Source organism: Centroberyx gerrardi, chromosome 12 (genome assembly GCF_048128805.1).
Source record: "Centroberyx gerrardi isolate f3 chromosome 12, fCenGer3.hap1.cur.20231027, whole genome shotgun sequence".
Taxonomy (NCBI): Eukaryota; Metazoa; Chordata; class Actinopteri; order Beryciformes; family Berycidae; genus Centroberyx; species Centroberyx gerrardi.
In genome coordinates, this window is record NC_136008.1 from 16,013,833 (window position 1) to 16,026,575 (window position 12,743).

General features: G+C 39.2%; 1 protein-coding gene across 1 annotated transcript; it reads left to right on the forward strand.

Moving 5' to 3' along the window:
* The first annotated feature begins 1,166 nt into the window (after positions 1 to 1,166).
* Positions 1,167 to 7,933, forward strand: LOC139922857 (choline transporter-like protein 4). The gene is made up of 22 exons (XM_071913484.2): positions 1,167 to 1,265; positions 1,456 to 1,516; positions 1,708 to 1,822; positions 3,171 to 3,244; positions 3,517 to 3,595; positions 3,717 to 3,816; positions 3,986 to 4,117; positions 4,308 to 4,368; positions 4,560 to 4,674; positions 4,800 to 4,883; positions 4,964 to 5,076; positions 5,182 to 5,304; positions 5,416 to 5,515; positions 5,736 to 5,931; positions 6,090 to 6,346; positions 6,468 to 6,562; positions 6,660 to 6,763; positions 6,903 to 6,976; positions 7,062 to 7,132; positions 7,254 to 7,345; positions 7,609 to 7,693; positions 7,809 to 7,933. Exons 1-22 carry the CDS (start codon positions 1,167 to 1,169, stop codon positions 7,931 to 7,933), a joined length of 2,355 nt encoding a protein of 784 aa, XP_071769585.2.
* Positions 7,934 to 12,743: the final 4,810 nt, after the last annotated feature.

Sequence of the window (12,743 nt, forward strand, 5' to 3'; positions counted from 1 at the left end):
TGACTGAGACATAATTTTCCACCACCACCATCAAAATACCAAATCTGTATCTTATGCAAGAACAGTGTCATATTAACACACTTTTGTTGGTGTTTACTTTAATTAGGGAGTTACCTGTTGGTGGATGGCATAGGCTTGCCAGGCCCATTATAGAGAGGCTTCAGCTCTTTTAGAAAACCCTATTCCACCCTCAGATACTCTTACACTGTTAGATATCATCAATCTTTGAACTTCAATGCATTCCTTGGGTTAGTTGTGATAAAGAGATGTAATTTACTTTCTTGGTATAGCATATCCACTTTCCCTGATCATGTCTCGTCTACTTCTACAGATTTCCTGAATTTCCCAGGATACCTTTTGACAACTCCCAGAAATAGGGATGTTGCTTTCAGGTAGACATATGGGCATATAAATAGCTTGTAAGTGTGATTATTCAGCTGTGAGTTATAGTGTCTATGATCGTGGAGACCCAGGTGGCTTTCACATAAGCATTTGTGATTTGTCAAAAAACTGACAATATCCCATGCATTTCAATGAGACGTATACTGATGGAAAACCAGGGGGTTCTGAAAAGTCTCTAAATCTAGCGACAAAGTCACCAAGGTGGCAACAGCGCATGTGTTTGCGGCCTTTCTCCAAAGTCTTGTGGCTGCATTGCATGATGGTCTATTGAGGCTACTGTCAGTGGAGAAACTGGTATCTCTGCCTCTTGCACAATGGATTTCCCTTTGTATGATTGTTGAACATTGTGCAAAATGGTGAGTCTTAAAAGAAACCCTATTGCTCTTTGATTGATTGATAGATAGGCCTAGCTGAAAATTATTCTGCTATTAAACTCACAGGTAGCTGAGCTGGAAACATCTTGACATCGCATTACGTCATTTGTCTGGTTTTGGCCCAGCCAATAGCTGTTTTTAATAGTGTTTTAGGGTGGGGGTTTTCCTTTAAATTCAAACCCTAGAAGGCCCCAGTTCCTGTGTTATAGGCTAGTCCCCATGAATTAGCTGAATCATATTCGTATATATCATATCGATATTTGCTTGTCACATAGGTTTTTTATTTTTTTTCAAGTAAAATCACTTGACAGCAGTGATAAATGTAATTGTTTTAAAGGTAGGTAGGTAGGTAGGTAGGTTTGTGTTAGTAAGTGTCCCTCTGAGTTCTGGATGCTGCCCCCTGATGCCTATGAATCTGGTTCCCAGCCCAAAAACTTCTTTGACCAGCGGTACTGTGACCCCAGCCTTGACCTGGCCACCACCGAACTGGTACAATAATAGCATAGTTTGTATTGTGTGGACTTGATCTCATAGTGCATTAACCTGGATGTATGTGCCTCTTCAGATAATTCAAGCATGTGAAGCATGTAATGTTATAATAAACTGTTGGAAAAAGGCCCTAATCAAAAGTCACAGGCTTCCTATTCTCATGTTTAATGCTACGCTTCCTCTTTTTCAGAGTATCCAAAAGATCCTTGATGAAGAACTGTGTCCATCTTTTTATGTCCCAAGCTTATCAAGTAAAGTGCCCCTCTTTTATAAATCCCTTTGTATACTTACCAAATCTTTGCATTCCTACCAAACATCAATTAGCCTAATTCTCATGACATATAACCAAAGTGCACAGGGTAAAGACAGAATGCTTATATATCCTGGAAATATTGAATGTAATTTTTAGTTAGACTAATGATTTGATGTTTACTTTGTCCAGCTCGAGGAAAGTGTCTGCCCAGTCTAAGTGCCCTGAACTACATCCCTTCTAACTTTACTCTGCCTGGTATGGTCTCCATCAACCACACCCTCGCAAGCCTCACAGATGCCATCGGGTTGGTACCTATCTGCATCCTGAACGAATAATTTCTATGTTGGAACAGCCTAGAGAAAAAAAATCTTGTGTCTTCAGAAACCCTATTGCTCTTTGATTGTCAATGGTAAACCTGTGTTTACCATTGACATTTTAGATAGGCCTAGCTGAAAATTATTCTGCTATTAAACTCACTGGTAGCTGAGCTGGAAACATCTTGACATCGCATTACGTCATTTGTCTGGTTTTGGCCCAGCCAATAGCTGTTTTTAATAGTTTTAGGGTGGGGTTTTTCCTTTAAATTCAAACCCTAGAAGGCCCCAGTTCCTGTGTTATAGGCTAGTCCCCATGAATTAGCTGAATCATATTCGTATATATCATATCGATATTTGCTTGTCACATAGGTTTTTTATTTTTTTTCAAGTAAAATCACTTGACAGCAGTGATAAATGTAATTGTTTTAAACCCACACAAAGACAGTAATAATCCAATATTTGGATTTGTGAGAATTAACTAGAACTCCTGATTTATTTTATAAACTTTGAGAATAGCCTGGCTAGTGGCAGTCAGACCTGCTGCACTGAACCACTGTTCCACGTTCGTTCATAAGCGCGCGCGCTGCATAACTGTTTAGCTTTGAATTTGAAAACAAACCGTCTCCAAATTTCCTTGGGTAACGTTAACAGTGTATGTAACCTACAAGAAAATATCGTTAATGTAAATTGAACTGAATTTCAATGCAGGTTGGTTCTTTGCTTCAGCAAGAAAGCGTACTAAAATGATTTACTCGGATGATGGTGAGTATCACTCGAGTGCAATTTTTACGCCGATTGAGTCCTGTAGTTAGATGTTGGTCACATTGCAACAGAAAATATACGCTAACGTTAGCAAAATGTCGAAACTCAAGTATGCAGAGAATGCCCTAATAACATATTATCCTATTACTCTAATATTATTGCAGGGTCTGCCGAGTTTACTGGACCGGTACTGGACCTGTTAACGCGAAGCAAAAGGTTTGTGCTGTCTTCTACAACAGACCGGAGTAGCTAGCTAGCTAACGTTACACCTAGCTATCATTTGAAAAAATATCAGTTAACATAGTGTGTGGGTTCTACGCTTCACTTTGGTTTAAGGTTCCCATAAAATGACGAGATTTCAGAAAAACGACGCTCTAACGAAATGATTGACATGACAAAGTTCGAGATACTAAGTTAGGTTAAATGATGAACCTAGGTTAAAGTTAATGATTATTTTTTGGTCCAGAATGTAACGTTAATTGCATAAAGCGTTTAGTACGTTAGATATTCTCTTCAAAATTCAGTTATAGCATGTAGACCTAATGTTAAATGTCTAACGTTATTTTGTCCCAGGTCGTGTACAGATATGCTGTGCTCAATTATCTTCCTCCTCGCTGTCACGGGCTTTATAGCGCTAGGAGTTATTGGTAAGAAATATTTCACCTGTAAGTTAATTCATTCTCATTCTCTCTCTCTCTCTCTCTCTCTCTCTCTCTCTCTCTCTCTCTCTCTCTCTCTCTCTCTCTCTCTCTCTCAAGTTGAAGACATTTTATGGCAAGTTGTGGGCTTATGTAAACCCCCAGATAAATTGCCAAGATAGTGCTCTAATTTTGCTACTCCTATGAGTGACCATCTATTTCAAACGCCCCCCTTTAGTCAACTCTCTTTTAAACTAAACTTGCTCTCTCTCCACTGACAGCCTGGCTACTTGGAGACTCTCGCAATATTCTGTTACCCAGGGACTCCGGTGGAATGTTTTGTGGAGCTGGAAAATATTTGTCAGTATCTTGTCTCTCTTTACATGCAAAAAACACACAAAAGAATAATACAGTTATTACAAGGTTTTAATTGCGATTGCATTGATGAAAACCTACAAAAATCCTTCCCTTCCACTGTCAGGGACCGCCCCAACATGCTATATGTGGACTTGCTGAAGTGTGAAACGACGACTAACGTGATGCCTGCTGCGCTTGATGGTATAAAATGCCCAACAATGCAGGTAGACTTTCTTCTTCCTCTCTCATATATGTAAAAACCCAACAATGCAGGTAAGACACAATACAAATATGATGCATGATGCTTGCCAGATAACCCCCCCCCCCACCCCTCCTTTTTTTTTCTCATCTTTTTTTAATGACTGTCTCTGTCTTTCTCTCTCTCCTTTGTAGGTTTGTGTTAGTAAGTGTCCCTCTGAGTTCTGGATGCTGCCCCCTGATGCCTATGAATCTGGTTCCCAGCCCAAAAACTTCTTTGACCAGCGGTACTGTGACCCCAGCCTTGACCTGGCCACCACCGAACTGGTACAATAATAGCATAGTTTGTATTGTGTGGACTTGATCTCATAGTGCATTAACCTGGATGTATGTGCCTCTTCAGATAATTCAAGCATGTGAAGCACGTAATGTTATAATAAACTGTTGGAAAAAGGCCCTAATCAAAAGTCACAGGCTTCCTATTCTCATGTTTAATGCTACGCTTCCTCTTTTTCAGAGTATCCAAAAGATCCTTGATGAAGAACTGTGTCCATCTTTTTATGTCCCAAGCTTATCAAGTAAAGTGCCCCTCTTTTACAAATCCCTTTGTATACTTACCAAATCTTTGCATTCCTACCAAACATCAATTAGCCTAATTCTCATGACATATAACCAAAGTGCACAGGGTAAAGACAGAATGCTTATATATCCTGGAAATATTGAATGTAATTTTTAGTTAGACTAATGATTTGATGTTTACTTTGTCCAGCTCGAGGAAAGTGTCTGCCCAGTCTAAGTGCCCTGAACTACATCCCTTCTAACTTTACTCTGCCTGGTATGGTCTCCATCAACCACACCCTCGCAAGCCTCACAGATGCCATCGGGTTGGTACCTATCTGCATCCTGAACGAATAATTTCTATGTTGGAACAGCCTAGAGAAAAAAAATCTTGTGTCTTCTACATCTTGTTTGTGTGTGTGTGTGTGTGTGTGTGTGTGTGTTCCTTCAGCTCTCTAATCACTGTCTACAACACCAAGCCCATACTTATGCAAATCTCTGAGGACTTTGTCTCTTCTTGGTACTGGATACTACTGTAAGTGTGATCTAAATAACTCTCATTTACCAAATAACAGACATCCATTTGTATGACACTGATCTCTTGTGTTATTTCAGTGGTCTAATGTTGGCCATGGTCCTCAGTCTTTTCTTCATGCTGCTGTTGATGTATCCGCCCTTCATTGTGATCTCAATATTCATTGTTGGAGTGCTAGCTCTAGGGGGCTACGGTAATACAGAACACATTTGCATTTTAATGCAATTGATTTGAATGCAAATATATCTGTTTCTAGGCTAGATTTATGATTCCATGTGATTGCGTTCCCCTCACACAGGAATATTTTACTGCTACTCAGAATATAAGTACTTCAGCACATCCAAACTGTCCATCATGGATCTCAACTTCAGAACAAACGTCTCCGTTTACTTTCAAGTGAAGGAGACCTGGCTAGTATTCTGTGAGCTTCATAAACTATTATGTGGTGTTATGTCTTTCTATCATGAATATGGAATTTTTTGGTTGTGGTTAGTATTGTTGGGATGCTACAAACACTTATCTTTGTCTCTAGTGATCATGCTGATTGTGATTGAAGTCATTCTGGTGGTGATCCTAGACTGCTTCAGGAAGCGACTCTGTACTGCTGTGGCCCTTCTAGATGAGTCCAACAAGTGAGATTTCCACTTTCACATGATAGTTATTGTTATGCCTGCCACAGGGCTATCCAATACACCTACAAGATCATTTGTAGATTATGTTTTGCCACTTTCAAGTTCACATTTTACGTCTTTTCTCACTGGTGTTTTTAACGTTTCTGTAATAAGTGCTACCATTCCCCATTGCCCCTGGTTAAAACCAAAATACAACTAAAGGGGTGTCTTTGTTGCACAGGGCCATAAGGTGCATGATGTCCACATTGGCTTACCCCCTGATCACCTTTTTACTGGTGCTGTTGTGTGGTTGCTACTGGGCAATGACTTCCTTCTTCCTGGCAACCTCTGGAGCTCCGCTGTACAGGGTGGTGGCTCTCAACTCCTCTGCCAGTGGCTGCAGACTTATCAATAGCACAGACGAGTGTCACCCACAGGTAAAATAATTTGACAATAGCGCTGTGTGGATTTGTTCTGTGCTTTCTAAATCACAAATAAAGTATCAAAGTGACTCTAACCTACTAGAGTTTTCCCCTCTCAACTTCCCATTTCCACCTCTTTACTCTGTTTTTCCTTTTCTTCCTTTTCCCATCAGACATTTGAATCTTCGGCCTACCCTCAATGCCCCTCTGTCCGCTGTATCTTCAATAAGTACGATGATGAAGGGGTATTCCAGCAGAACATCGTCTACCTGCATGTCTACAACACCGTTGCTTTCCTCTGGAGTGTCGTCTTTGTTATTGCCCTTGGCCAGTCCACTCTGGCAGGGACCTTTGCCTCGTACTACTGGGTGTTCAACAAGAGAGACATCCCTGCCTGCCGTGTGTACCAGGCCTTCATAAGGACTCTATAGTAAGAGCTGCAAAACTTAACAGCATAGTGGTCTCCATAATGTGGTCCTGAACATTTTATATGTTACATACCTTTTAAAGGCACTCATATTTTTGTTGTTGTGTTTTTCTCCCTTTGAAAGCTTCCATTTTGGCTCTCTGGCATTAGGTTCACTACTGCTCACCATATTCCAGTTGCCAAGGATGATACTGGAGTGCCTTTACCACAAGTTTAAGGGTGAGGCCACCCCTAAAATTAATATTTGATACAAATTCTGATTATGTGAGTCTGTACTTCATAAACAGATCTCATTTTGGTTTTTATGTCTCCTCAGACTTTGAGGGGTCATGTGGACTGTTTGTATTCTCCCGTCTCCATTTTGGATTTTGGTGCTTTGGGCGCTTCCTGAATATCCTCAACCAAAATGCCTTTGTCATGGTAAGTCCTGTTAATGTTGCTATTCATTGACTTTGTCATCAAATACACTAATTATGTATCACTTTGCTCTGTTAGTGAAATAATGAATGTGCATATAATAATGTGTTATAGTAATGTGTGTTATTACTGTGATCATCAGATGGCCATTTATGGTGAAAACTTCTATAGTTCTGCTAGACTTGCCTCTGACCTGGTGATGAGGAATGTTGAGCGGTAGGTCTGCTGGACATTTTTCATAGGAGGGAAGTGCTTTCACATTCTGTCAGTTGTTGCTGATATGCTCAATGTTTGTCCACAGGGTGGTGCTATTGGACCGTGTGACAGATGTGGTGCTGTTATTTTGCAAACTACTGGTGGTTGGACCAGTTGGTGAGGAAATAAAGCTGTATCTAATGTGATCAGTTTATCGGAAACTACAAATACGAGATTTAAACTCATCATATTACCTCATGACTCAAGTTTCTGTCTTCATTTCTTTCTTTCTTTCTAGGGGTGCTTTCTTTCTATGTCTTCTCTGGGAGAATCCGCTTGCCTGATGCCTTCCAGGCGGAGATGCTGAACTACTATTGGGTGCAAATTGTTGTGAGTTCAAAAATAAATTGTGTTTGATAATGTTCACATTCTTGCCAAACTGGAATCGATTAGCACTCATATTGCTGTTTGTTTCATCTCAATATTTAACACTAGTAAGGTGAAATAAAACAGTAAAATTTGGTTATCTGGGGGGTCATGTACTCATGACATGCTATTTACTAATAAGCAAATACCAGGGGTGTACACATTTCTAGTGTTGCTCATTTAACACACTGTTTAATTCTGCTGTGTGCTAATGATATTTTGTCTAGATTGTGACGGTGGGAGCTTACATCATTGCTCAGGGCTTTTTCAGTGTCTACAGCATGTGTGTTAACACACTCTCCATCTGTCTTAGTGAGTACTACTGACCCAGTGCATCATTACTGAATCATCTCTATGTACCAGTTACCAAAATCTCATTGTTACTCTCAACGTCATTAATGTAACCGTTGTTCTCTCCATTCTGTAGTGGAGGACCTGGAGAGGAATGATGGATCTTTGGAGAGGCCTTATTACTCCACCAGAAACCTGATGACCCTCCTTCACAAATCCAGGGGGGAGACCATAAAACAAGAAGCTGCACCTCTCTCCTAACCCTTTCTCCATCTCCGTACCCAGGTCTTCTCTGTCAGTTTCATTAAATATTCTCAGTGTTATCTGTTTGACCACTCTCTGTAGAGAGAAGTGCTCTGATGTAGTCTTTTGCTAACATATTGCCAGACTTTTGCAAAATCTCCAGTCTTGTCTTTTTTGTAATTGACAAGAAGAACATGTGACATAATCCAGAGACCAAATCTAACCTTTGAAAATGTTTTTTTGCATTAATTATATATTTTCATTTCATTTTCAATGCATGATAAATATGCGCGAGTGCCCATGAGAAAGGTTTTTATGAGACCAGTTTTTCTCAATTCCAGCAATGTTTTTGGAGATAAGTTTTGTAGGACACTGACAAGATACATTAAATATAATAAACAAACTAAGTGCATAATGCGTCATTGAAGAGGGTTTTTATTAAAAAATAGTGTAAGCCACTAGATCATAAATACACTACATGTCCACAAATAAATATCATACAACCAGACAATTACAGTTCATATCAATTTTGTTTTAAAATAACCAGATGGTTTAAGTCCAAGTGTTACCTGTATGAAGACAGATGAAGCAGTCTTTACTGTCTTTTCTTGCTTTTTGTTGTAACTGAAACTAGTGTAAGTTTTTACAACACTCTTTCCAGGAAATTATATGCAGGCTTCAGATGGCCCATCTTAGTTTGGGCACAAATATCTGTAGGACCCCTGTTCACCTTCTCATTACATTATTATTATTCTGTAATGCTTTTTGTTAATGTAATTTCTATTTTAAGATAGGATAACATGCTGCCATGGCATTTGTTTTGGGATACCACAGTTGAAATAATCTCTTAAGAATAAGCTTCCCCATAAATGAAAAAGGAGGTCCAAGGCACTCAAGTGGATTAAGAAGATGCAAGCCGCAACACGTATGTCACCAGCCAAGATAATGTTTTAGCCCAACTTAATAAAGACTCTGATAGTGGACTCTTAATCCACTTGAGTGCCTTGGACCTCCTTTTTCATTTTTGAAGACTTCAATCCCTGTCACCAAAGAGCACCAGTGGAAGATACCAAAGACACCTAAGTAGCGCTCCTCTTCTCTTTCTGTAAGCTTCCCCATATTTGAATTCAGTACAAGAAATTGCCTATTGTTCATGTTAATATGAATTTCTGTTTATATTTATAGGACAATAATGCAATAATAGCATTAATTAGACTAATACAGTTTAGACATTCCATCTCAGACTTAGTAGCCTATTTGTGTTCTTGTGACACGGAATATAGTATGGGTCTAGAACAGTCTAATCAATATTTGTGCACATGAAAGTAACCAGTAGATAAATTGTACTTGATCCTATTGTATCTGATCAGACCTAAAAAAAAATCTGGAATGTTTGAGTCCTGAACCTGAGAATGCACCCTTATGTCCAGAAAACCCCCCTTGGTGTTCTAACAATCACATCATTATAGACTATTTTAGAAGGAGGCAGAACTGATCTTGGTGACTTTGTTGATTCAACCTTTAACATAGTGATGATGACTTTTCATTGAATAAGACCTGCGGGATACTTGATCTTTCAGTAAATTCCTATAGAACAGAGACAACATGTTTCATGCGCGTGATTGTGTAGTTATGTCAGTTGTACAATTTGCTTTTCACATTTAGCAGTACCATTTTGAGCTTACCTTCTCGCTCATTTTGTGGGAGCGGTGCGGTGAAAAATCCAGGAACATCCTCTGCTGTTCAGTACTGGCTAGTCAACAGGTGAGCCAGGTGAACAGAGCGCAGCCTCCAACGCTAACACTGGCCAGCACCACCATGGCTAGGTGGAGGGCTGGCAGGGTGTCTAGACGTCTACATTCTGCTCGCACAAACTGGATGCTGACGATGCCACTGATGAATCCACAGATACAGCAGGCAGAAAATAGAATCATCTGGCAGTCCAGAGGAAGGAGACTGGAAGGATATACCATGATGTGTAATTTGTATCAAGCTTGAGTTAAGTATCATTCAGACCCATCTTGGTCATACTTGACTATAAATACTGTAGCAACTGAACAGCCTGTGCCATTTTTATTATAAGCCAAACGCTTATACATGGCATGTTTAATGTACATTTATGATCAAGGGTATTGCAAGTAATATGTACAATCAGTCCTGACTTATTTTTTGGCACATAATACACCACATAATCCACAGATTAAAAACTGCAAAAAGTTGTAAATACATGCGTAACCAATTCATAATACTTTTATAAAATAATTGCCTCATTTATTTAAAGTATTGTTTTGTATTGTAAGTATTGTAATTATATTGTTTTAACATACACCCACTGCACTCCATATAGGAAAAGCATCTGCCTGAGAGTGCCACCAGACTCCAGGTTATCTTCCATCCTTTCATCATTCCTTCAGATGAAGTCGGGTAAGAGTTGTATATCACCTTCAGTCTTGGGACAGTTTATGCTTTGAGTTGGAAAAGCATTAATCCATATGATACACAGGTCACCTGAACATGACAGGGCCTTGTTGCCCAGGTGTTGATGTGCTGATGTAATCCTCCAACTCTCTATGTTTGACTGTGAATTTTCCTTGGCAATGGAATCTTTAAATCCTCTTTTGCTGTTAATGAAAATGTTCAGGAACAATGTAATACCTGTAGAGAGTACAATATATAGTTAAAGCTGAATACCAAATAATTTTTCTATATATTACAAATACTGTAAGGTATAGGACTCACAGTAGGTCAGATTATAAGGAATATTTATACATTAACCAACAATCTGGTATATTTTGGATAGATGCTGTTATTAGTAGAGCAGCTATTTTTATCTGAAATGATGGGCTGAAATGAACTTTGAAGTTTCTTAGGGTGGCCTATATTGTCTAATTTAGAGTTAGATGTAATCACATTGCGTAGCCAGTCCTTTGTGTATAGCTGGCAAAGTCTCTAGATGACCAAAATAATAAATGGTAAGAGGTGGAATATTCACTTCAGTCTTTACAAAAATGTAATGCCTTGTACAGGCATAGATATTCATAATAATAAACTGTTATCTGCTCTCCCACTCTAACATTGCCTCGGATGCTATAAAAGGCCCCCACAACAAAAGTGGTCATATTTCATTAGCCACAAAGTGTGATGCCTCAGTGCATCTGAAAAAAGGGAGACCTAAAAAGGCAGTGTCCATTTTTTCCTTGGTTGCCTTGGGCATTTTTCATTTTTTCCCCCCTCGTTTCACAGTAATGGGTGCCTCGGCTGAGTCCACCCCCTGTTGTGACAGCACAAGATACACTTTGACACAGCCTACAGTTAGGTGGTGACAACCTGCCTTCTTCTCTCATTTTCCTATCATTGATGACATTTGAAACAAGGAGGCACACTCAAGAGCTCATTTGTACATTTTGTAAGCCTACAATCTGCTGGATTTTGAACTCTGTAAAGGTAATCAGTAATAATTAATTGATTTACATTTACATTAAGGTGACCTTCCCAATCCTGAAAGGATCTGAAAGTTATATCACATTTGAATTAATTCACAGTCATCTTATGGTAGTGTTTTGACAGCAGAGCAATATTAATAACAAACATCCACCTTAGCTGAAGGGTCTCATAGGTGCATGCTGTAGATACTTTAATTCAGTTGAATAAGTGTGGATGACAGAGAATTCATCCTGTAGTTGAGATTGATTTCAGTACATCAGACTATGTTCATCATCTTAGCTGTTACAGCTACAGCAGTAATGTTCAATATCTGATATTTAATAATTTAATCATTAACCTTTGACTCCTTAACTAAACGTAAAACAAAGCTGTTTAACGATGATGAATCACATTTCTGAGCCAGAGGATCTAGATAATCTGGCTTTGAACTGAGAATCCTTCCTCTGAACTGCCCCTCACCCATTCTTAACTCTCACCAAAACAGTAACCCTTTGTCCCGTGTCCCCTAATGAATTGGAAGGATGGAGTGAGCGCAGAGCAGTGCACTCCACAGGCCAGAGGGAGTCCAAACTCGACATTAGTTTCATTTCAGCAGTACCCTGCTCGTACAACATTTAACACAGTAATTGTGGTCGACTGTAACTGTTCTACCATCAGCTTAAGGTCAAGGTATATAATCAAGTTTTGAAGTCAGTCAGTTAAAGTTATAGTTCATACAGCTGACTTCATGATACTCTCAATCTGGTATTTTTGACTGCTCTTTGCATCTCCCCCTTTCATTGTAAGTTCTGACTGCTAGAACTGGACTTCCTTAATGGTTCAGGAGAAATTACACTGTCCAATTAATTGGAGGGTTTTTACAATCAGTCAGAGAAAATGTTTTTCCCATTGAAAACTATCCCGCTAAATTATGTGGTACTGTTCCCTAATTGATTTTCACTTACTGCCAGAGCAATGACATATCTCTGGCTGACAAGGAGGTTTATAAAAGGGATATAAAACAAATAAGGATATGGCCCCTCTGTCTGATGGATGTTTATTTAAAATTATTGTTATTTTACTGAGAAAAAATATAACATCTCAGGAGTGAAGCGCAGATGATTTCCCTTTTGTCTCCTCACTATACAACTCTGGCCTGTGAAAGGATTCTTAGTCACCATAAATACATTAAACACAATGTTTAATGTCACAGCTTTTCAGCTCTTTTCTGCAACTTGAATGCACTGAGCCAGTCCTTGTCTTGACAGGATGTACTTGGTTCACAGCTTTTCAACTGCCATTGATGGTCCCTTTAAAGTCTTTTATACAAAATGATCCTACATTCTCCTCAACCCTCACAAAAATATTTTTAAATATGGAAGCAAAACTACATACACTCACTCTC